The sequence below is a fragment of the Lampetra planeri genome, unplaced genomic scaffold, assembly GCF_965212315.1.
Source record: "Lampetra planeri unplaced genomic scaffold, kcLamPlan1.2.h2 scaffold_1839, whole genome shotgun sequence".
NCBI classification, from domain to species: Eukaryota; Metazoa; Chordata; class Hyperoartia; order Petromyzontiformes; family Petromyzontidae; genus Lampetra; species Lampetra planeri.
Window position 1 is genome coordinate 1 of NW_027614583.1, and position 24,770 is coordinate 24,770.

The following is a 24,770-nucleotide window of genomic DNA, read 5'->3' on the forward strand; positions in this document are numbered from 1 at the left end:
TCATGTTCGCTCCAGGAAACTTCCCTTAACCAGGAAGATCTACGCCTTCTACCATGCTCCCATTGTCAAGTTCTGGTCCAACACGGTATGCAGAGATAGGAGAGAGCACACTCACCTTACCGTTCAACCAGAGATACATTATCTGCACGGGATTATTAACAGGCTCTAGAAATGATGCTGCCCAAGATCACCAGCTTTAAATCCTCTCATTGTTTTGCATTTCAGTCTCTAGAGACGTTAACAAACTACCCTAATGAGGATTACATGTGATTTCTAGAATCATTAGTTTTCTCTCCGATTATGATGTCAGCTACTGATATATTTCCTGCACATCCTACTGGAAAACTCAGGAAACACATCTTGTAGAGTGTTCTCTCCCTCCTTCATCTATCACTTATTTAGATTCTTCCCTTCAACTTCCACTAGTCGGACGGTGACACAGTGGTGCAGTGGCTAGCACTGTTGCCTCACAGCTCCACAGGTCTTTCTGTGTCTTTGTAGGTACTCTTCTCTTCTTCCCATCTCTGAAAGCATGCCAGGTCACTGTTAATTGCTTGGAGGTGTGAATGTGTGCACGAATGGTTGTCTGTCTTCACATGCAAACCCTTCTTCAAGATGACGAACAAAAACTCAAGTAAGAGCAGACGAGTCAGCCAGTTGTCTCTTTTTTCACATGAAACATCTCCACTTGTGCCAATGGGTGGTAGCAAGGTGCCACATCCCTCCTCCTGTATTAGCAACTGATAACATTAATACTCACTTTGATGCGTCCTACAGTGATATGAGATGGAGGGAGATCTCCAATGCGGTGTGATTCTAGATCGAATTGATTCCATTCAATTCATGAGACTATTTCAGCTTAAATACAGAAATCAAGTTGATCTTAAACTTTCACACTCACACAGGATTATCACCCATCTTGTCTGACTCGTGTGTAGGCTGCTTCACAAAGGCCTCAGGCTGCTTCTCAGCAGTTTATTTAATTTGCACGGACGGGTTTTTCAGGAGGCCCAAGACGGACGTGTGCTGATAAACATCACTGCTTATCTAAGTAATGTGTCCGGTACCTGAGCTTATCTACATCTGGTGTGCCTGCCTCCATCCTGACTTGTACAACGCATTAGTGATGCAGTGACATACCCACCAGATGGTTGTCTTAATGTCCAACTTTCCAGCACTGGCCTTGTGTCACAGCGTCACAGTGAAACTTTCCCACACACACAGTGCGTGTGGATGGTTACCATGCACCATAAGAACTAGGTACATAGAGTTTTTATACAAACACAAAGTGGAGTTTGAATAAGCCATAGTTAGGAGATATTTGATTTAACTTGAGCTGTTTTAACGGTGTGGCACGTTATTTGGTCTGGGCCAGGTCCAGCATTGTCTTAAACTGAAACTTCAATAAGGTTTGGTTCAATATAGTATGTTAGATATATTATCGCCTTCTGCCAATTAAAAACCTGCGCCTTTTATACCTTTCTTCTGAGAGTGACTTTGATTTGTATCATTTTCCATATTTTCTTAAAAGACAAGAAACCCCTGTTAGTGCCGTTTGAGAACATTGTCTCTCACAGTGATTGAGATTTTTCAGTGTTCTATTCTGTGTGTCCTGTGGTCAGCTCTTCTATTTGGGTTTCCTGATGTTCTACTCTTACGTGGTCCTGGTGAAAATGCCTAAGTGGCCATCTCCTGAAGAGTGGGTGGTCATCCTTTACATCTTCACCTCTGCAGTCGAAAAGATTAGAGAGGTATGTGCATCAGATCTTTCCACGTCATTAGCTTCTTATATGATGTGATGAGAGATGAGTACTTTTATAGAGTGTGTTAATTCCCCCTCCTTGAACTTTTTTTCAGATGTTCATGTCTGAAGCAGGCAAAATAAGTCAGAAGATAAAGGTGTGGTTCAGTGACTATTTCAATGTGTCCGACTTTCTGGCCATCGTGACTTTCTTTATCGGCTTTGGCTTGAGGTTGGGTGGAGGAAAAACCTTAATTCCTGGCAGGACGGTTTATTGCCTCAATATCATTTTCTGGTACGTGCGACTCCTGGATATCCTGGCAGTCAACCAGCAAGCTGGTCCCTATGTGATGATGATTGCTAAAATGGTGAGTTCTTGTCTAAATTATTTAGTTCTGTCTGGATGGTTGTGAGGTACCTGTTGTGAACTTCAAGGCTGATTTATTAAACAACTACTACATGAATTCATTTGGATACATACATGGAGGAGTGGAGTGCAGGTAGTGGGCGTGGCGTCCGTACACGTGCACGGCGCTGTTCTCAAGTGTACTTGTATGAAATCTGGTTGTTGTAGTCAAGATTATGCTAAAATATATTTCCCAAGAACTATACTTAAAATATGTTTTAAGGGCCAACGCTCAGTTTTGTAAATTACCCATTTTCACAGATTGTGCAACCCTAGATTGATAGATAGATACTTTATTTGATGTCACGAGAGAACTTCACAGAGAAACTCCCTATTCAGTAAGTGTGACATCTCTTCCAGGTGGCCAACATGTTTTATATTGTGGTAATAATGGCTATCGTCCTGCTGAGCTACGGTGTTCCAAGGAAAGCCATTCTCTACCCAAACGAAGAGCCAAGCTGGACACTGGCCAAAGATGTGGTGTTCCAACCGTACTGGATGATGTACGGGGAAGTGTATGCCTATGAAATCGATGGTAAGGACGATAAGGATGGTTGGGGAGATTACGAGGGTAAGTTTTATTTAAGTAAGTTTAAATCAAACACACAACAGCCGCATCATTGTTCCCTCCTCGCAGACTCTTTCACTCAACATAAACTGGCTTGCGCTCAGGAGCAGCCAGCGCTGGTCTTTTTGAGGAGGGGGGCAGGGCTTTTTGTTTCACCTCAGCTACAACCAGGAAAAAGGCAATAGCTGGTGAACACCATGTGGGCACGATGCGTTTGAAGCTTTGGTGAAACAAAACGTGGCTAAGCTCCATAACCTGAGCCAGTGTCCTAAGGGTTCACACACTGTCGAAATTTGTGTGATCATGACTGTTAGTCACAAAGGGAGGAAGTGGTGAATAGTTGCATATCCATTGGCTAACATTATCACTTCTAGAGTGTGAGGAGTTATGTAGCACAAGGGAGTTTAAGCTTTATGGGTATTTACAATCAACATAGAATAAATAAATATAAAGATGGCTAAAATCCAGTAGACAAAAGAAATAAATGTACAATTATTCTAACAGTTTGTAAATTTGTTTAAAAAAGGGTTAGAAAAAAATGTTATGTGTAAGTTTGATGGACTGGTAAAATATATGCAGTATAACTGCTAGAATATATGCACAATAATTATTACGTTAATTATCATCTTTATTTTTGTGTATTAGAACACAAAATGGATGTTTCCCAGTCAACTAAAAGGTTGTCCATTTTAGCAGAAGAAGTAATAGCCATGTCAAACGAAGACCTCGTCAGCAAAGAAAACTGGCTGCGGATGCGGTATGAGTTGTTTTTTTGGAGGTCATCATAACGGCTGTTTCTCTTCACAGTGTGTGCCAATAACAGTGAGTCATCTGTGAAGGACCTGTGCAGAGCAGGAGTGTGGCTGACACCTCTCCTACAAGCAGTCTACCTCTTTGTCCAGTATATACTCATGGTCAACCTCCTCATCGCCTTCTTCAAGTGAGGACACCACACTTCCGTACTTTGTGTCTTCAGAGGCTCTTGCTCTCGTCTCTCACCATCCATTCTGCTCTGCTTTTCAGTAACGTGTATCTGCAAGTGAAGTCCATTTCAAATCTGGTGTGGAAGTACCAGCGCTACCACTTCATCATGGGCCTACCACGAGAGGCCCGTCCTCCCACCCCCCTTTATCCTTCTATGCCATATCTACTCTCTCTTCTGTATGTGCAGGAAGAGAAAGAAGGAGCATACATACGGACCAAGTATGTGTGTCACTGACGTTATTCTACAGTTATCTCTGATTTCACAAACATTTTTACTGTGGTCTGAATCTACTCAGAAGCAGTGAGGAACTGTGTCATAATGGATTGTTTCAGAGCTGTTTCTCACGGAGGAAGACCAAAAGAAGCTTCATGATTTTTGAGGAACAGTGTGTGGAGACTTACTTTCATGAAAAGGATGACCAGTTTCATACGGGAAGTGAGGAGCGCATACGTCTTACTTCTGAAAGGTACAGCAAGTACATTTACAGTGTAAATGGTCACTGGATAGAATTAAATCAGATCTAATAAATACATATCTATTTTTGTCATGTCTAGGGTGGAGACCATGTGTATGCAGCTGAAAGAGGTTGGGAACAAGGTCACCTTTATAAAACGTTCTCTGCACACGCTGGACTCTCAGATCGGCCACCTCCAGGACCTGTCCGCTCTGACTGTGGACACTCTGAAGACTCTAACTGCTCAGGAGGGCGTCCGAGGCCAGCAAGGTCCACAACCAGATCACCCGGGAGCTCAGCCTTTCAAAGAACGTGGGTCCCCAGTATTGCACCGGTGGCAACAGACGCTGGCCCCCTCTCCAAATCCTCTGCCATAGGCAAACGTAGCGCGGGGGCCTACTTTGGCTCAGCTTTTCCCCAAGCGGCAGCCAACATAGCAGATTCTCTTTTTGGGATCGATGTAGGCGGAAGGGCTGGGAATGACAGCAGTCGGAGAGCAGGACTGGGGCTGGACCCCAACCTGAGTCCAGCATTGAGTCCAGAGAGGAGGGGGTTTGTACGGGCTCGGGCACGTTGCTGCAGAGGCTGGCTCCTCAGGCAGTGCCACCTCCAGTGCCTTTGTCCAAAGTGCTGTGACCGTTTCCCCTCCGGAGCTGCGTCTCCGAGGCCACTCTCTCACCCAGAGAAAGCTGACCCGTCCAAAAGAGCCGGGCTACTCCGACTCCCCATCCAGCCTGCCCAACGTGCCCTCCCAGTGGGGCTCAGTTCCACATCAGCAGCACCCCTTCCCAGCCCAGTGGCTCCAGCCACCCTGAACTTGCCCTGGCTGGGATTTACCAGCAGCCCCTCCGCCCAGACAGCATCACTGTAGAGTTTGGGGATTTTGTTGGTAAGTATGAGGAAGAGGGTCAGTCCGTTGATGAAAAGATAAGAGAGGAGGATGGAAACTGTGTGTGTGTGTATCCTACTGTTGTCGTTGTACCCACGACTTTGGGGTCTGCTCAGCCTGCCTGCTTGCCTTCTTGCACTGCAAAGCCTGAGAGCACAGATGGGTTAGAAAGGAGCTTGAGAAAGAAGGATGTGTGTTTGGGTTATGTGAACGAGGCCTTCTGCGATGACGAGGGCAGGTCAGGTTCTTTGAGTAGACAAGAAACAGACTCTCAAGTCCAACCCACCGCTGGAGCTGTGATGACCTCATCCCTTGAGGGGGACACTCATGAACAAAACAGCCTTCCAAGCTGCTCTCATGCCCCTGCTGTGGATACCAGGAGACCCCGCAGACAAAGGAGCAGTGAAGGTCAGAGTGGGGTCAGAAGCCCCCCCCTGACGAGAGGAACATGACAGCAGCCATGCCAATGAGAGGTTTGCGTTCAGGGATGCACCTGCTGGGTACTCGGGCCTGTCCATCTCCACTCTGGGATCCCAGTGGACCTTCAGCTGCTTTCTTCTTTCTCTCCCTTTTCTCTCCTTCTGGGTGCTTCCGAGGTTTTTCGGTATGATGTGACAGAAGCATGAGTGATCGATTGCCGTTGTAAGGTAGAGGGAAGTGGCAGGTGGAGGTGTAGGAGGAGTTTCTTTTGAGAATCAGATGTTTGAATTGGGGTTGTTTAACCGTTTGTGGTGGTGGTTGTGTTCAGCAAGTGTATCTTCTGGATGTCTTCAACAACTGCAGATTTTACAGTGGTTTGAGGTTTTCAAGTAATTATTTAAGAATGTTGGGTGAAATAATGTGACATGAGAAAAAGATTACAAGGAAACTGGTTCAAAATTGTCCTCTTTATTTTAAGAGTTTGAGGTTTGATTCCATCCTCATCTTCTATTCTTACCAGAACAAAATAAACACCACATGTGATTACACAGTGTCTCCACACACACTCAGTCTGCGGTCCGCTCACTATGTTTTCTTGGTTCCAGGACATAAAGACAGTTTTGACCTCCACCATTCCACACCCAAAGAGACCTCATGCACACAGCAGAGCCCGGCCACGCAGTCCAGACCACAGGTGTGTGTGTGTGTGTGTGTGTGTCTGTGTTATCTTTGACAGAATGTTTATGAAACTACCATATCTGGCATATGCAAAACTATGCATGTTTACGGTCCTACATTATTCTGAAATTCAGGTAATAATTGGACCAGCTGCTAACTGCTTCATCCAGTGTTCATTTTGAAACTAGTTAGTTTATTTTATCTCCGGAGAGAAATTCACAACTAGCACTTTTCTGTGATTCTTACACTGTTTCCATTACGTATGGTCAAAGGGTCACCCTGAAGGTCACGGTCACATCAGAGCAGTCAACTCCTACGCTGGTTTCACAGAGTTTGATCGGAATCCAGCTTTTCTTCATCCTGACTCAAGTAGGTTTAAAATAACCCACCAATTAAGACACACTTAAATGTCCAGTGTTCCTGTAACATGAAGCCTGATTGTGTTTACGTAGCTCTGACTAAAAAGGAGCGGAGTCGAGTGTCAGCTGAAGACATCCTCATCCACGAGGATCCCAGGGCAGCAGTACTGGTAAGGACGTCGTGTGTATTTCTACATAAGGAGAAAAAAAAAGTTTGTGAGTTTAATCTCTTTTGACTGAAAAATGACCATGTTTGTTCAACATCCTTCATATTTTTCAATCAGGAAAGAGTTCAGTTCAAATCAGCCCAAGCAAGCAGCTTGTAAGTATATTATCCAGTGGATTTTTCCTCCTCTTATCTATCCGGTATGAACATTGTGTCACTTGCTTACAGAATCTGCAGCGATTTTACACAAATGCACATTTACCACATCAATGTAAACTTCTTATCATATCCATTTTGTCTGTGCGTGGTCAATGATGTCTTTTTGTCCTCTGTCTGTCTTGTGTGCCTGTAGACAACCCCCTGGGGAAGACAAACTCACTGGTAAGATCTGTAGTTCCCCATTCTCCACCATCTGACCAGCTCAGTGGGAGCTTGTTGTGTCTTGAACGTCTGGTTCTGCAACATTACTGGAACAGCGTTGTTCCTATGACCTGTGACCTGCGTCTTACCTGTTTGTATCATCTCAGCATCTGACAATGAGAAGATAAGATTAATTGTAATCTTGGCGAGAGTGGAATCTCTATTTCCAGAACCTTCCCCAGGTGCTCTTTTGCTTTCATCAAAAATATCAGATTACATTCCCATAGCACATGTAGGAGAGTTCCCTGCCTTTGTTCCACAATTCCAACAGAGATTATCAGGTAGTCAGCGCATCCGAATGAGTCTAGAGGGGGGGTGAAATAGAACCTATGTACTAGGGATGTTAATCTGAGACCGATTCGATACACTGCAGTGTACAGTGATGGCCCCTGCCGATACGATGCAATACAGTTCACCTCTGTTCACAATGTGATGAATTCACCCTGTTCACAAAGCAATTCATTAATGATTTGACTATTTTAATTTACACAACGTGATCCGATGCAATTCAAAATGATTCAACACAATACAAAGAACTTACAAGCCCACTTAAAAAGAAGACGCAATTCAGTATGGTACAGAAGATTGTTGTATTCCTAATAAACACAAAATCATAAATTAATTACATTTCTTTTTAATCTCATTCTCCGTCCACGCCGTGTCCCTTTTCAAGTGAGTTGCCATGTTTGTCATGCTGCTACATGGTGTATGCGGGTTAATCAAGGGCTAAAGGGGAATCTTTTTCATCATTTATTCGATGGACAACTGACTGAACTCGTGGTGCTTCAAAAATGCCTCAGAACTTTATTCCACGTGTGGGTTTATTTGCTTGAGTGAGTGATGTAGGTCTGGTCCTGTAACTAAATGAGTTTTATGTTTTTCATCAGTTTCTCTCTACACACCTCGCCACACCAGCCTCGGAGCCAGAAAGGATTGTGAGTAACCGCCACTGGCCAAACATTTCTGTGGTATTCATTACTGCACTCATTAAATTAGAGCTGAAACAATCAACAGATACAATCGACTCAGTTGGAGAATTCAAGTAATGTTCTCTGATCATTGCATGTTCAACATCTTTGGATCAAACACGTCACAGCACTTGACATTTCATAGATGATTTAATTCAGTGAACTACAACAGATGATTAATGGAGAATTTTACATTGTATTTCTGAGGTACTTTTCCTCAGAATGGAACTTTATGATTTGTCTCCATAGCTATTGGTTCACCTTTCAAACCCATGGAAAGTTACCAGTACTCAGGTGAGACCAGCGTTCTTAGTATTTCCCTGTTGTCCTCCATCATTGGTTAGAAGAGTTATGTCACTCTTAGACCGTTCTCTCCTCTGCTCACTGACCTAATGTTTCTCCTGCAGCGGTTGAGCGCAACAACCTGATGAGGCTGTCGCAGAGTATCCCCTTCACACCGGTGCCCCCTAGAGGTACGACTTCAGAGGTCAGGCGAGGTGAAAACAGCAGATTCGTCAGAGAAACAGACAGCAGGCAGTTAAAGAATGAGGAAGGACTGAAGCTGGATAAGAGATGAGTGTTTGTCACCTCCCACACCGACAGCAGCTGCAGTCACACCCAGGCTGACAAAGAACTAGTTGCAGGGTGGAAACGGCATGACTTTACAATTCAAATGTCAGGCAGGTACATTCAGCCACGTATGCATCAGTGAAATTGAAAATGATCTCGCTGCAGGTCTGAGAGCCTCTGACTGTTTTTGTTGTTGCATTTTCTGTCAATTTTGGACGTCAGCAGTTATTTATTTCACTCCTGAACTTTTCCCACCCATTTAATCATGGCAGTGTTTGCAGCCAACACAGCTCAAAGTGTTTCCCAGAAACAGGAAGTCTCCCAGTATTTTTCCTTGCATGATTGCTTTTCAAAGCAATGGGCAGTGGGAGTTAGTAGCTCATTCCAGTGAGGGGGAGAGGGCAGCTGAAGATCTTCTGAGCGGTGGCAGATTATCGGCAACACATGATGGAAGTCAGTCTCATCTGTGGTTTCCTGACTCATCTTGTTGAAATACCAGCGCGGCTGTCGTGTGGTTTGTGGGAGAGCGTCACACGCTGCTGTGTTCCTTCAGGGGAGCCGGTGACGGTGTACCGCCTGGAGGAGAGCTCGCCCCAACACCATCAACAACAGCATGTCCTCCTGGGCCCAACGGGGCCTCTGCGCCAAGATTGAGTTTCTGGGCAAGGAGGAGATGGGAGGAGGCCTGAGACGGGCCCTCAAGGTGCTCTGCACTTGGTCCGAGTACGACATCCTGAAACCAGGTCACCTGTACATTGTCAAGTCCTTCCTCCCAGAGGTTGTCCAAACGTGGCAGAGCATCTACAAGGAGGAAACAGTGCTGCACCTCTGTCTCAGGGTAGAGAGCGCCGCAGATAGCACCTTCAACGCACAGCTCACACCTCAACGTTCACTGTTGGTCACCGCGTTTCTCTTTGCCCGTCCAGGAAATACAACAACAACGAGCTGCTCAGAAGCTGACATTTGCTTTCAACCAGATGCGGCCAAAGACGATTCCTTACTCTCCAAGGTGAACCCGCGCCACTGTCCTCCGTTGTGTTATGTAACTAGTCAGTCCCCTGAGAGTTGAGTTGTTTAGCCCAGTTCGAAGGAGTTTTTTTTTTCTAGTTTTACCACTGCCTTGCAGCAAATATTTTCATTTTTTCATTATTTTCATCTTTTCGTCTCACATTCAGATACAGATGATGCAAGGCACCATGGCAAACATGTTTCCACAGGTTCATTTGACAAAAGCAGCGTTCATTTTATAATCGGTGAGGATTAGGATGAGTGATCAGTGAGTCCTGACGATGTTCTTGTTCAGACTTGAGTGAGATGATGGAGGCCTCTTCCACATCTTGAGCTAACAAACTCTAGCCCTTGCTTAGCATAAACCTCTTCAATCATCATACCAAAAAAAAAATATTCATCTCGGTCATCAGAATAGTTGAATCAGTAGTTTAACTTAACTTGCTGTAACAGATTTTACAATATATATTTGCAAAATCTTTACAAATAGTGAAACAACATTAACACAAAAGAACGAAATCTTCTGTCAGGGTCAAATTAAATTTGACAACAAAGACATCAGACATGCAGTGAGGTCCATTTCTTCATATGTTGGTCCAACGCCATCTCATTATTGATCCTGCTGTAACAGGTTTGAGTGTATTAGTGTGAACTCTCACTGTGTGTTCAGGTTTCTAGAGGTGTTCCTGCTCTACTGTCACTCTGCTGGACAGTGGTTTGCTATAGAGGAGTGCATCACGGGCGAGTTCAGAAAGTTCAACAACAACAACGGAGACGAGATCCGTCCCACCAACCTGCTGGAGGAAACCATGCTGGCCTTTAGCCACTGGACATTCGAGTACACCCGCGGAGAGCTGCTGGTGCTCGACCTGCAGGGTAAAAACACGCCACACACACTCAGACAATGTTCCCTTCGCAGTCGGTGACAGGATAAATGAGGAGACTTGTGGTCGTGAGGCGCAAGTGACCCAAGAGGTTTACGTCTCCAGTTCTGTTAATGCTACTTGAATCGACTGCCTGCGCGATGGCAGAGCTGTGAACCTCTAAGATGTGTCCAACATGTGTCTCTCTGCAGGGGTTGGAGAGATTCTGACAGATCCTTCAGTCATAAAGAGCGGTGAGAAAGGGTAAGTGCACACATGGCCCAGCAACAACAATGATCAGTTGAGTGTTTGTCACTGCTCCAGGAAAGGAAGGAAGGAAGGAAGTTTGACATCTTTGACAATGATGGAATTGTCCAGTATAATAGTTGACGATACAATAACATGCTCTTGACACATAAGACAAGGGTCTATGACAAGGTGCTAAGGGTGTATGAAGATGTGGATGGTTACATGGTGTTGGAGACGGATCCACTTCTTCCTTCAGCTCTTATGATATGATCTTTGGACCCGCCAACCTGGGAGACGACGCCATCAGGAACTTCCCGCGCAAAACACCACTGCAACTCCTGCTGCCGGAAACTTAAACTTCCTGGTGAGATTTCCTCCCAACGCCCTGAGAGCTGTTTACACACGGCTGATGTAGTATTTACAGTCCCCTGATGACACGAAGGCTGTGCCGATCAAACTCTTTGCCCTCCAGTTGTCCGCGGCTATCTGTTGTAATTTGTTGATTGTTCACTTGCTGCTCAGATCTGAAGAGGAACGACTACACGCCAGATAAGGTGACGTTCCCACAAGAAGACCCCCCCAACCCGGGAGGAGGTGTCAAGGAGTCCCGCCAATCAATGAGACTGATGCTTTAAAGGAGGAGTCTGAACGATCATGAGGCTTCGCTCTACTGATTGATGTGGTCAAATGATCAGATGGACGAATCCTGTCTGTTTCCATAGAAACCGGTGCATGTAGGTGGTGTATTGTTTTTTGTTGGTTTTGCCAAAATACTGTGTCGAAAACAACTCAATTCAAAGCATTTGTTTTCTCATACATGAGTTGTAAACATCTTATTTACAATTTTATGACAGTATATATATATGAAATAGATACATGGAAAGGTACAATAATATTGCAGAGGGTTTATTATTTATTAAAGTTTGAGAAGTTGCCTCGTTTAACTAAAAAAATGAAAAGAAATAAGTGCGTTGTCTATCTGTTACGGCATCTTCAAAGCCGACAGCTCGCTGAGATTCACTACTACAATGCAGTTTGCCGCCACATTTTTATAAACGTGTAAAGACTCGTATCACAACTTTTTATCTTACATAATGAAAAGATACATGAATTTGAAAATCGTGTAAAATATGGGCAGATTGCAATGCAACTTTTACAGAACAATGTATGTCATTTTGTTGTATTGAAAGTGTTTCCATCAAAATATTGCTGGTAGTTTTTATTGTTACAGAGGTACCATTGCTGTATCTTTGTCATCAACTCTTGTATGAACAAATTAAAATCATGTGTATCTTATAGATACTGTTATCTGGCATGAGCTGAAATAAAAATATTTTATTCAGGGGAAGTGACAAACTGAGGGTATTACTGCATACATTTTGTACTGGATATCATTTTAAACAAATAAAACTTTGAAAGCAGTGAAGTTGTTTGTTTTTTTTAAATTGTGATTCATGTCGAACTGATGAATGTTGTTCTTTATTCCGTTCAAATGTAGACCTGAAGCCTTTCCTGTTGACTCCATCGTGGCTCTGGGATGCTCCAAGTTATTTTCTACTGTGTTGTGTGCACATGAACCTCAATATATTTCATCCAGTTAACCACAAACATCTGGAGTGTTCTACCTGCAGTCTACATTTTCTGACAGCATGTTTGTAAGTTGGCAGTGTCACAATATGAACAATATCAACGGGTCTGTCAAGGTTTTCCAGGACAGTTTTCAAGCCCATCACTGAAACTGCACATGTCAAAGTGTTTAAAGACATTAGTCTTAGTTTTTAACTGTGAAAGAAGTGGGTGTAACTTTCTGGCACAGCTCTAAATTGGTTCAAATTCCAGTTAAGGGACAGGGACTCCATTGGTAACTATGTCGTGAACACAAAAATGTGTCACCACATTAATGTCAATCATTTTGAATGTTAAGTTTTTTTTTTGTGCGGGTAGAGAATAATTCCCCGAAATTGTATGTAAAACATGCATTTTATTTTCACTGACATTGTGGATGAAAAATAAGTGGAACCTTCGGGCCCAGAACCGTTGCAGTCCAGGTGGTTTCAGGTCAGTACGTGACAGAGTTTAGCAGTTTTGGGTTGTCTGTGCTTTCGTTAGTGTCTGCTTTCGGGTTTTGAGGTCTTTGGCTGACGTGGCGCTGCCTTCGGCATGTGGTCCGCCTAGTGCGCTGTGCATTGCTTCGAACCACTACTCGCTCTCACCTGTAACAGTAAAAATAAGGGATGTGTTGCACATGTTTTAATTGTGTTTGAGTTTAATAAGGAAAGTGTGAAGAACTTACGAAAGTAATAGATGTTTGAATATGACTGAAATAAAGAAAAAACTCTAATTTGGACAGCACATGCGGCACTCCGTGTCTTCCTCACTTGTCCACATTGTCTGTTTTACAGACAACTATATTTGTCCCGCGGTCCCACATCTGGGACCCGTAACAACTACAATCCTAAGTGGAAAACAATCACATTGAGGAGCCTTGGGGGAGTTCCCCAAGGCTCATCTGGGTGTTCTTCAGCTCTTCAGGCCCTTAAATACCGAGCAACTGACGAAGACTGAAAACAATACTGGCGCTATAAAAACAAGTACTGGAGTGAGGTGGGTTGACTGGTTTCTACTCCCACTAGGTGTGGTTTGCCTGATAGATTCAGACACATTATCTGCAGGTTTACAGTGAGCGTCTATTCACCGTCTCCTGTGAGGACAGTCAGCTGTAGAACCATGGCTTCAGTCCGCATCGAATACTGGTAAGTGGAATCTTTTCAATCAAATCAACTGAAAACAAACTCCATGTTGAGGAAATCTCTGGAATGTGTCTGAATGCGCTGTCCTGTCTTACAGCGCAGGATGAAACTATGCCCAGCACTTCCGGAGCCTGGCTTGTGCTCTGCAGCAGGTTCCTGGGGTCCAGGTACATGGATTCCAAGGAAGGCCAGGTAACTTACTTTCTCCGCTCATAAACTGAGGAACATTCATTGAATAAAGCTGCTGTTTACTGCTGTTTTCTATTGTGTTTTGAGAGGACTGTTATTTCATCTGTGCTGCATATCACGCATAAACACTACATTTGACAATTAAGTTGACTTTGACTTTAATGTCAGTCTCAAACTGTGTATTTAGGAGCTGTTTGTCAAACACCTGATTGCCTATGTTAGTATTAAAAATCCCCAGCAGCCATTGTGGTCGCAGAATTGACTGTGGGTTTTGGGGCTCTCCTGTCCAATGTTTCTCATGTATTATCGATGTCTTTTAAACTTGTCACCGGCCACCGATCTTAGCCTGGTCTGTCTCGAAAAAGATTTCAGTCAAAAGGGACTTCCTGGGTAAATAACAATGTAAGAAAGAAAGAAAGAAAGAAAGAGAAATAGAAAGAGGAATAAATACTCTCTTACACACCTGGAGCCTGAGAGTTAAGATTCATTTGCAGTCATGACCTGGGATGAATAGAAAGAAACACAACGAGATATTTGTCACTGAAGCTCTGAAGATGCAACAGCACTTGTTCAAACATGCACGCGTAGAGGTGTCGAGACCTGCAGACAGTTACGGTTTGTTTTCATTTGTTGTTTGTGATCTGGAGCCTTTATTTCATTCGTAAATGTTCTGCATGTTGATAACCTGAAAGACAAACCCTGAATGTAAACATGTCAATTTGGTGCAAAGACTGTGTAAATACCAACATGTGTTGTGTTATTTATTCCAATTTTTGCTCACGTTCACAGACAGCTTCGAGGTGTCTGTGAACGGGCAGCTGATCTACTCCAAGCTGCAGACGAAAACATTCCCTAACCATGCACAGGTGCGTGTGAATGACAAGTCAGAAACACTTCAACAATCGTACTAAAAAAAAAAAACATCTTCCGAAGAACAAAATTGCCCATTTTTCTCCAAAAAAAATGTAATGAAATATATCTATCTGTCATAGAACATGTTTTCGGTGTCTGCTGAAGTGAATGTGTTTGTAGTTGTTGTGGTGGTCTAATGAGTAGTAACCAACAAGTGGAGATGTTCTTGAATGTTCCAGTGCTTTGATTGCCGGTCACGTATGACGTGTTGGATGTGTGCAGGTGGTGCAGCAGGTGAGGCAGCGTGTCAACGTTTGTGCAGCACCACAGTGGGGAGGCTGACGTTAAGAAACGTATTCACTCTACAGGAGGGGGTTTGGATTCTCTCACACCTGACAATGGTGCAGTGAGGGGAGGCCAGGGGAGGCAGCCAGTGAGCGTAGGAAACATCAGCGCCTCACTGTCACACATTTTCATGAGAAGATCAGATCATTAAAAGTCTCCACTGTGAATACAGCTCTTCATTAGAAGGAGGATGAGGAGGAGGAGAGTCACTGAGGTGTCAAGCACTGACCTGTACTTCTATTCATGAATGTGCACACTGAAACCTTGAAAGTGTGCACACGATGCAAACCTAGAAGTGTCTGAGGTGATCTGCACGTCTTGGAAACTGCTCTCCTCGCACCGCTGCAAAAAATGATTAAAAAAAAATAGAGCTTTTAGGGTGCATTTGAACAAGGAGTGGGGTTTTATTAACACACAGTAATTTGACTTTCACGGCACGGCTTGTAATGAATATTATTTCTTCCGCACATAACTGTCACGATGAACAGAATAATCATAAATAAAACTACATGATCATTTTTTCTTCGAGAACCTCTTTAATCTGCAAGATAACTGAATGTCTCGTTGTCACATCCTGGCCCCAAGACCATGACAAAAAGGGAGAGAACATGTATAACGGCTGATTTATTGACAATAAAAGTAAACAAAATGATGGAAAACTCACTGACGGTTGTGACATCGAAGGAATGCTGTTTTTCAACACCGGGTTGAGATCCCAAAGCGTGAATGATTCTATACACCTCCTTTCTGAAACGTATCATGTCTGTTAACGGCTGTTCCAGTGTCAAACCGTACCGACAGGAAGTGCTGCGTCGTGTCTCACCTGTTCAAGATGGCTAAAAATATCTGTGCTCCAGCAACAAGCCTGTGTATTTTTTCCATGTTGGGGAAAGTGAAACAGGTTGAACTCCAAAACAACCCTTTCTGAATAAAAAAAATCATTGCACATACAATATGTGTAGTTCTTTTTTTATTATTTAACCCTTTCCTTTGCAGTCGAGGAAAGGCTAAAACGGACTACGTCATTCAAAGTTTGTATTTATGAATCACCTGTTATGGGAATAACAGGAAAGCTGAGCCATCGAATTCAGTCTGTTCAGTCAGTTCTATAAGTTCTATACATTTTCATTTGCTATCATGGTTGAGTAACGTTTAAGTGCTGTAAAATTCAAATGTCAAATGTGTTTAAGACCACAGATTTACAAGAATGCCACATTGGTACAGTTCCCGGCAAAGTTTGCCTGTTATTAGCGCATCACTGAAACATTTGAAATGAGATGTAGCCAAGTGAACAAGTGGGGTATTTAGACTTGTTCTAGGATATAATATTCATGGTGCTTAGTGGAGCTATGGCCTAGTAAGACGCGCCAGATAAGAAATATTGTCTTCACCATGTTCATTTTTATTTATATTTTATTGCGTCAGTTTGAACCAGTGGTGTCCAACTTGAATGTGAAAGGCGAATCTAATCCCAAAGACAAACTATGAACCAATAAAAACTCGATTGCACTTCATTTCACTGACCACTAGATGTCCTACTCGAGCACGGTGTCATTGAAGCCTCCAGTAAGGATTTTTTTTTTTTTTTTTTTTTTTTAATTGTCGAAGCTTCAATCGATGGAGTATCAGGTCCAGTTAGCAGTCGAATCGCTGAGTTCAACACACACAGCCTTCCCTGGTTCTGTGTGGCATCAGACAGCAGAACGGACCAGTGCCGAGGGAACGCTCGCGCTCAAATATGCGCATAAACTCGCCATTTGTTTTCGGTGACGTCATCAAAAGCGTTTCAAATTCTTCTTTTAGTGAGACTTCTGTAAAGAAGTGAAAAGATGGTATAACCGAGACTACATATTTGCTATTTATGTTCTAATGTCCTATTTTCAAAAAATATCTGTTCATTAAAGTAAAGTTCAAATAAAGTACAAGATACCAACACTTAACAACACCTTCCATGTATGTAGTTGCAGTAGATGATCGTCCTGTCAGATCATTTGATCACCAGGAAACATTCTTCTCTTCAGTTACCCATTTGGAGTGTGTTACGGAAACAAGTAACCTCAGTGAGGATGTGGCGTGAAATGTGCATATCTGGTGGTGTCAGCATTGTACACCGACCTGCTACGACAAGCTGATGTGACATTAGTGGTTTTATGGCACAAAAAGATCAAACCAACATTGCAAAGTTTTGTTCTGGAAAGAATAAAACAGAACGTTTTATCCCACCGGTCAGGTGCTGAAAATGAAAAGTATTTGTCTCGGCCGTTCAGACAGCGTTCCGCTGACCCTCTTCTTCCAGTCCATAAAATACAGTAAGCTCACGCTGCCAATTGACATAAAGCAGATACATCAGAGGCAACGGAGCTTTCACTCATAGAAATAAAAAACCTCAACACTTGAAACTGAATGAAGTCTCAGAGCTCCAGTCTAATGAAAAGGACAAACCCGAGGTCTGTGTGTGAGAAGTGAGAGACGTACAGGGACAGTGTCCTCATTGTGGTATCAAGAGACGCACGTCATTGTGGAACAGAAAATCAGTTCTTATTTAAAGCTCTAAAGTCTCTCTATTGTCAACATTTTCTCAATAAAAAGCCAAATATTAGTAAGTAAATCCTATATTTTTTTTATTGGATTGTATTATCTTGGTGTTTTTAGAACTATTAGGGATATTTATCATAAAACAGTGTCAAGCAGATAAATCCACTTACTCCCACTGGTCAGCTGCTGAGACGACTATTAAAACATTTGAGACTTTCAAACAAAAACCTCGAGCTGGGTTCAGTTGTGACTTTACACCTTTCGTGTGGTGTTTTCACAGCTCAAGTCTCCTGTGTCATTTAAGCACCATGATGGTCAGAGGAGACAGACAGCAAAACATTTCTTATTTATGACAACGTGTCTGCACGTGGGGGGCAATGAACACCCTGAAAGGCTGCACAGCTGTGTGACGAAACGGATGTACTAAGACAAGAACTTGTATGATGTTCATTTTATTACAAAAACAGTGACAAATAAATAGAACAAAACAATGCAAAAATATAATGTCTAAAGTTTCTGAGAGGGGGCGGGGGTGCCATGGCAACAGTTTGTTCCAATAGCAGTACGTTTGAAATCCGATTGGTCCCTGGTTTGTAGAATGGCATGAGAAACACATATCACAACATATGGTAGCACCGTCATGTGGTCGCTAACACAGACAACCGTTTAAAAGTCACAGACATTTCACGTGAATAAAAAGGACAGACGTGAAAACAATGAAACAACTGAATTAGCTGTGGGTTGGTTAGAAAAGGGCCACTGCTGACAGTTTTATTTCATATAAATATAATATATTAATTTATACATTGTACACAGAATGGCTCTAAACCACATACACAACTCAGGTAAACATGTGAATTAAAGGCAGCTGATCATTTCAAAACCAAACGCTGTTGGGGGGGGGGGGGGTTCAAGCAATTGACTTGTTTTAGCTGCACAAGGAGATGCTGTGCTGTGCTTCAAAAATGAACCTGAACTGGTGTCACTTGCTCCGAAACTTCTGAAGGCATTGAGATCATTTTTACAATCGGTGTGTGCAGTCAGTATGTGTGTGTGTGTAAACATTCAGACCTGAATTTACTAAAGATTAAGTCTGTTTTTTGCAGCATCAGTGTTAGAATGAAATCTCTACACAATTGTGCCAAATGAAATGAGGCTGCGTCTCATGTGAAAGGCTCTCTAGCGCACCAGGAGGAAGGTGAGTCCGGCGAGGCCCACGCCCGCCGCAGCAAACAGCGCCGTCTTCATGGACGAGTCCTGGCTGACCTCTCTGGCACTGCAGAACTTACAGAACCCCTCCTACACAGAAACAAAAGAAAAAAGCGGTCAGCATAAAGAAAACTTTTAACAACTCTGAGACCAGCTGCAAATTTTTTAAAAATGTCATCGTGCTACATAGGTCGGGAATTGCCAACACTAATTCAAGAGCACAAAGGTGTTTTTGTCAGGAGGGGGAGTCAGCTGCTCCAGGAGCTGCATTTCCCCTTTGTGTTTTCAAACCTCGACCAGAGCGTGCACCTGCTCTCAGCTCCAGGTGTGAGCTGCCGTACAACTGCTTGTTTTTCCCCCTCAGCTAACTTTCAATATGGGCGCTGCCAACCAACACGCAGAGGCTGTGAATGTTACCACAACGTCCATCTGGCTGAGCTGGTTTCGTGTCTGTTGAGACCAGCTGCCGGCTGAGAAAAGGAGGGGTGTGTGTGTGTGTGTGTGTGAGGGGAACAGGGCGAGCCCATTCACAAAAGCAGACATTCAACTGTTCATTTCAGGGAGGCTTCTGCATCAAGAACTATCCCTTTATGCTCTTTTCCAGTAAAGGCCACAACAAGACAAGACTCTTCTTGCACACAGTCCGATTCTGCCCGTTGACCTACCACTTGTCTACCCAGGAACCAAAAACACCACTAAACTGAACACCGAGTCTAAACTTGGGCTCCATTTCTGCCACGTTTGCAGCTACAGAGCTGAGGAATCATGTTCCATCAAATTAGGTGCTTCCCAGGAACCCAAGCTGACTGAAAGTCACTTTCATTTACAGGTCTTGCTGTAAACCGTGGGGGATGTGCCGACATATAATCAAACAGCTCTCTCATCTGTCTGTAGCGCTCCGTGGACTGACTGACCAGCTGCAGTCACGTCTGGATGGACTGACACTCACCCAGCCGTCGTTCTCCAGCAGCCAGTCTTTCTTCTCCTCGCCCAGATAATCAGCTATGGTCTCTGCCAATCCTCTACAGTTTCCAGGCTCCTGTCCGAGCTCCTGCCCGGGGTCCAGCCCCGGCTTCATCCCATTCTGCTCCAGCAGCAGCCTGGCCAGCACCCCAGTAAAGGTGAAAAGGGACACAACCCTCCCCCAGTTCAAGTGTCCGTCTCCCACCAGCTCCTCCATCACCTTCCTGAGGCTGGAGCAGTGGTCCGACCCGCACTGCCTGAGGAAGGTCTGAGCGAGGGAGAGGAAGCGAGCCTGGTGCTGCTTCTCCATGTCCTGGGCCAGACGCCTCATGGCAGCGGCTGAGTCGCTGGGAGGTGGAGGGGCTGGTCGGGGGCTGGTGCAACACAGGGACAGGTAGTCCTCTGCCAGAGCCAGGGTCTCTTTCCACAGCCCACACGACATGTTCTACAGAGAGGAAGGAACAAAACACTCAGTGACTTACTTCCTGGTTGTCAGGTGAACAGTAAATCATTGAATGTTACGCAGAACAAGAGTTAGGAACAACTCAGCATCACGTTCCCTGTAAATGTCGAACATTACTATAAGTTTTAATGTAAATCTAAATGATCACATAACCTGAAAATCAAGGATACATTAAACTAGCTTGATTTCAATTATGTTTTCAGTCTTCATGTGTAAAAGCTTAATGTCTGAGATGGTTACAGACCGTTCGTCCCATTCCTACACCACCCCTTCACACCCCATTTCCAAAATTTGTGCTTAGAAAGTATAAGTATTCGTTGCAGTGTTTCCTGTGCTGACCAGGTGTTTCCAGTTAAACGTACGTAACGGTAAAGGGCTCAGGGAGCTAGCAGTTAGCATTAGCACTGGGAACGGCAGAGAAACTGAACACACGCCGGGTGACACCAGAGGCCGAATACAGCTGCTTTCATACAGTGACAAACCGCTGGAAGTAACGCTGCCGTCTGGAGATTTGATGAAGTCAGCTGTCCGGTAATAAACCGGTGAGCTTGGGTTAGCTAGCCGGCTGCTTCTCCTCTGCTAGCCGCTGATCTGTCACCAGAGAAATGGAGGACACAAAGGACCGCAGCGACTGCGAACACCCCAGCTCTTTTACACACAGCAGTCTTGTCTTTTCCACATTCTAGACACACCATTACATTCCCGGAGTAAAACCCTAAACGTATGTGTACACATTAAGTCTTCTTTCCGTGTGTAAAAAGGGGCAGAACACTCACCCTCCCAGCGATGTCAGACTGCTCTCTGCACAGACGGACGGCGGAAGGACACCCCGAGTTAGTGGCCGCTTCACCGCCACTGGCTCGGCATTTAACGGCCGACTCCGCCTCCGCAGCGCCGACGTGAAAAAAAAACCCGCAAAACCCCCGCGATGCTCATGGAAGAACCCCCTCCTCCGCCGAAGCGGGATCTTAAAGTATTACCCCAAAAAAAAGCAATAAGAAGAAAATACAGATTCTATGATAAACAAATGCCAAGAGTGTTGTTAATACAACTAGGGAGCAAATAGGACCTACAACGTCCCATCGTTCTAAAACATGAACCAAATATGAGTACATGTCATGTAGTAACAATTCAGTGACACATGGTCTGTTGTACTTGTAACATGAGTGCTGGGACACATTCCAGAGGGCAGGTTTGAAGCAGGTTTAGTGAAAATTGTGAAAAAAGGAAAACTGCTGATCTTCGAGTTCCATTTACATGCAAACTGATAGAAACTAACCCAAACATCTGTAAAGTTTCATGTTTTAACTCAGTTGATCAGTAACTTTCAAATGAGGAAAATTCTGCATTTTTCTTCGTATCAGCATAAAGAAACTCAGGATTTTACTAAACTGATTGATTGATTGATTGATTGCATACAAGTATAATTTGGCAATTGCAATACATATTTTGCACATATGTTTACATTCATCTGTAAAGGTTCATTTTGGAACCTTGGGACATTTTCATATGTTACAGTCATTGATTTACCAAAAACAATAAGCTGATGATTGACTTGTGGGTTTGAGTCGTTAAATCACTGTAATAAATGTAAAGGTAGAATCATTCAACTCAGTAATCTCACTAATTCTAGACGTCACCTGATGTTTTCAGGTTTCACTACACTCCAAAAACATTCACACATCCATTCACAAGCCAACCGCCCCACAGTCAGTGACATCACTTCATATTTTTATCAGCCTCAGTGATCCCATGAGGAAGTGAAAATAGCAAATCGTAGCCAAATGATTTCTCTACACTGTGAAACACAATTGTCCCATTTGTTCTTTTATAGGAAGTGTTCATTTTCATTTGTTGAAAAATGCAGAAATGCACAAATACAAAACAGAATGACAGCTGACTTCACTGAAACTGACTGTGAGCTCTGTGTTTATTCATATGTGACAGGGGTTTTTTTTTCTTTGTATTGATGAGTCTATGAATGGTCTCATGGGAGAGAGAGGTGGTGGAAGAAAATGTCTGACCTTTGAGGTCTGTTTGAAAATAATAAAGACGTGTCATATTGACAGCCTGATCGATAATGGTGCAGATAAACACTTGACTGCACGGTGTGTTTTACACGGTGTGTTTTACATGGAATACGTTCAATGTTATTTGAGTGTTTTGATCGTTCTTTGTCTCTACCATCTCTCAAGAAGCAGCACACGTCCAGGTACATTGATCTGTTTTCATGATATTCACCTTATATGTCCATACACATTTGTAGAACCAGTCTTCTTTTTAGATCTATTTTAATGTGAAGTGACAGTCAGTCAGCACACTTCAAACAAGTTGACAATAAACATCAGGGGTGTATACATTTATCTGTTAAAGTGTCATCTGATGATGTCACTTTAACAGTGTCAGTCCATGATGAGGACTGATGATGTTGATGATGTTACCTGTATCAAATATAGAGTCTGCAAACTTCTGAATGTCATAAAAACAATAACTGAAGTCACACCTTAATACTTTAACACACCATTCTGGTTCTGAAAATTCTTATCTGTTATCTTTTTCTTTTTTAGTTTAGTTTTAGTTTAGTTCATGTCCACACAATTCCAATACTACAAAAGTGTTACGACTGCACTTTTCAACATACGTTTTAGTGGTAAATCGTGTCATTAACAAGCTATAAATTGGGTAGGCTGAACAAAATCCTGGTACGCATGAAGAAAACACATCACGTAATTCTAAAATATAATACATTTATTTTTTTTAATTGTTTGTTTTCCTCCCAAAGTAGTAAGCTGAACTTCGAGGTTTATGTATTTTGTAAGAAAATCCGGAGGTTACGATCATCTGTTTTTTAGCCAAACATAACCGACGGCAGAGTACATGACTGTGGACAGGTGGAGAAGACTTTTACAAGTCGTCATGGCGGAGCAGACGTGAGCTGCTAATTTCTAAAAACACAAAGAATACGATTTCCATCACATTTCTACCAATGACAATGATCAGGAATCCGATCACATCTTGTCAATTCCCACTCTACTGTTGTGATACAATGATTTATTCTCGTCACAGGAATCGTATTTAGTGTCTCAGTCTTTTTGTCGGCCGTATAAACACTCGTTGGTGTCGATGTCAGGGAGTCACATGACTGTCGGATTCATTTCCGCTGGGTCATCAATGTGACACTAGGCCCAAATCTGCATTAGAGAAACAAAAAGACTGTGTGTTAACACTGTAAAAAAAAACATACCTGAACATATACTACATCCTGTGTTTGAAGAAAGTACTTCTTTGTCTTTAACGTTTTAAAAGGTGAGCAGACAAACACCACAAACAACATCCAGTCAAATAAATTAAAAAAACCCATTCCTGTCTTCGTGTCTGAGCATGATGAGGAACATGTCACCTGGACGCCCTCTACAGAATATCAGATGTGTGTGTTTGTGTTCTCCTCATTAATACAGTTTCTTGTTTACAGAAGCATGACGTTGGACATGATGAATAATGCAGGGAAACTCCTGCTCACCCGTAAAGTGTTGTCCCAAGAGGCCGTGCAGAGCGCGGTGCCATCGGGGGACACTCGCACTCTGCTGACACGGTTCTCATGGCCAAAGAGAACAGACGTGCGCGTTCCCTTTAAAACGTCCCACACGTTTATGGTGTAGTCATTATAACCGGCGAACAGCAGGCGACCTGGGGTTAGGAAATCACCAAACAGCAAATGGGACATCTTCTTCTTTTGTTATGCTACATTTTAGTACGTCACAAACTGTTTACCGCTCAGAGAAAAGTCCACACTGGAAGCACCAAAGATGACGCTGTCTTTCTGGTACACGGCCACTTCACGGTCAGCGCGTAGATCGTAGAAACGACACTGCATGAAACAACGCGGACACCGAGACAAACGATACCGCAGTGACGTCAGAGACTCATGTCTGTGTACAAATGAGTACAAGAGTACAAGACTACAAGAGCATGCTTTTGGCAGAACTGAGGAAGAGAAAGATTGATCACACAGACTAAGAATGAATGAGATCATGACAGGAAATGTGCACAGAATCAGGTCAGTAGATCAGTGTTTGTTGAACACGTCTTCCCAAACAGATTGGAAGGTCATGTGACGGGACTCACTGTGGCGTCGTCAGAAGCAGAAGCAAATGCGTCTCCACTGGGGTAGTACCTGCAGGGGGGGGTGGAAATACATAACTGAGCACGGGAACAAACTGCTCCATGATTAGATGGTTTTGTTCCAACCACAAGGTGGAAAATGAGTTCAACATGATGTGTTCTTCTAAAGTCTATTTAAGTGAATGTGAATTCTAAGAAATAGATGCTGACTCATACACTTGTGGAGAACTGCAATGAAACCAAAGGGTTTGATTTAAAGAGTCTAAAATAAAGTACTGCCATTACATCTACACTTCTATGACCCATACAGTGCAATCAGATTGATATCCACTGACTTATACTTCTTCTTTTCCATCTACATTCTGGTTTACACTCTGATCACACAGGTTCTATGGAGACACACGTATCGACAGTTCAGTTAATTCAAAATCAAATTCAAAACAAACTCACTTAACACAGTTGATGTCGGACTCATGGCTCTCGAAAGACTGAATGTTCTGTCCAGAGCGCATGTCCCACACATTTGCCTTCCTATCACAGCCCTGATAACACAGACACACACACACACACACACACACACGCGCCTCCTTTTAAAAGA

The 24,770-nt window shown here is 43.3% G+C and overlaps 3 protein-coding genes across 3 annotated transcripts; 1 reads left to right on the forward strand and 2 right to left on the reverse strand.

The window, feature by feature from the left end:
- Nucleotides 1–4: 4 nt before the first annotated feature.
- On the forward strand, nucleotides 5–14,877 carry LOC144740004 (transient receptor potential cation channel subfamily M member 7-like; the record flags this gene model as incomplete). Its single annotated transcript, XM_078622890.1, is given in 32 exon segments — nucleotides 5–85; nucleotides 1,623–1,751; nucleotides 1,858–2,109; nucleotides 2,508–2,682; nucleotides 3,523–3,655; nucleotides 3,739–3,808; nucleotides 3,810–3,918; nucleotides 4,033–4,073; nucleotides 4,075–4,166; nucleotides 4,255–4,402; nucleotides 4,404–4,472; nucleotides 4,474–4,706; nucleotides 4,910–5,043; nucleotides 6,069–6,157; nucleotides 6,414–6,510; nucleotides 6,594–6,670; nucleotides 6,785–6,822; nucleotides 7,019–7,047; nucleotides 7,974–8,021; nucleotides 8,304–8,348; nucleotides 8,462–8,527; nucleotides 9,178–9,215; nucleotides 9,217–9,462; nucleotides 9,551–9,633; nucleotides 10,303–10,508; nucleotides 10,708–10,759; nucleotides 11,001–11,058; nucleotides 11,060–11,108; nucleotides 11,267–11,338; nucleotides 13,592–13,681; nucleotides 14,473–14,549; nucleotides 14,818–14,877. Coding segments are annotated over 32 exon segments (3,186 nt in total), but the record flags the coding sequence as incomplete, so codon positions are not given.
- A 3,717-nt stretch (nucleotides 14,878–18,594) lies between these two features.
- LOC144740003 (anti-apoptotic protein NR13-like) lies at nucleotides 18,595–20,841 on the reverse strand. The gene is made up of 3 exons (XM_078622889.1): nucleotides 20,827–20,841; nucleotides 19,574–20,032; nucleotides 18,595–18,714 (listed from the first exon to the last, which is right to left on the reverse strand). The coding sequence occupies exons 2-3, from the start codon at nucleotides 20,027–20,029 to the stop codon at nucleotides 18,595–18,597; spliced, it is 576 nt and encodes a 191-aa protein (XP_078479015.1). The 5' UTR covers nucleotides 20,030–20,032; nucleotides 20,827–20,841.
- Nucleotides 20,630–24,714, reverse strand: LOC144740005 (guanine nucleotide-binding protein subunit beta-5b-like; the record flags this gene model as incomplete). The annotated part of the gene is made up of 5 exons (XM_078622891.1): nucleotides 20,630–20,641; nucleotides 23,571–23,737; nucleotides 23,822–23,918; nucleotides 24,176–24,224; nucleotides 24,623–24,714. Coding segments are annotated over 5 exons (417 nt in total), but the record flags the coding sequence as incomplete, so codon positions are not given.
- Between the last annotated feature and the right edge of the window lie 56 nt (nucleotides 24,715–24,770).

What these genes read in the sequence shown, in the direction of transcription:
- LOC144740003 (XM_078622889.1), bottom strand. Translation starts at nt 20,029, where the DNA reads ATGTCGTGTGGGCTGTGGAAAGAGACCCTGGCTCTGGCAGAGGACTAC. An exon ending in TGCTGGAGAACGACGGCTGG is followed by an intron (nt 18,715 to 19,573) that starts GTGAGTGTCAGT and finishes GTTTCTGTGTAG; the next exon opens with GAGGGGTTCTGTAAGTTCTG.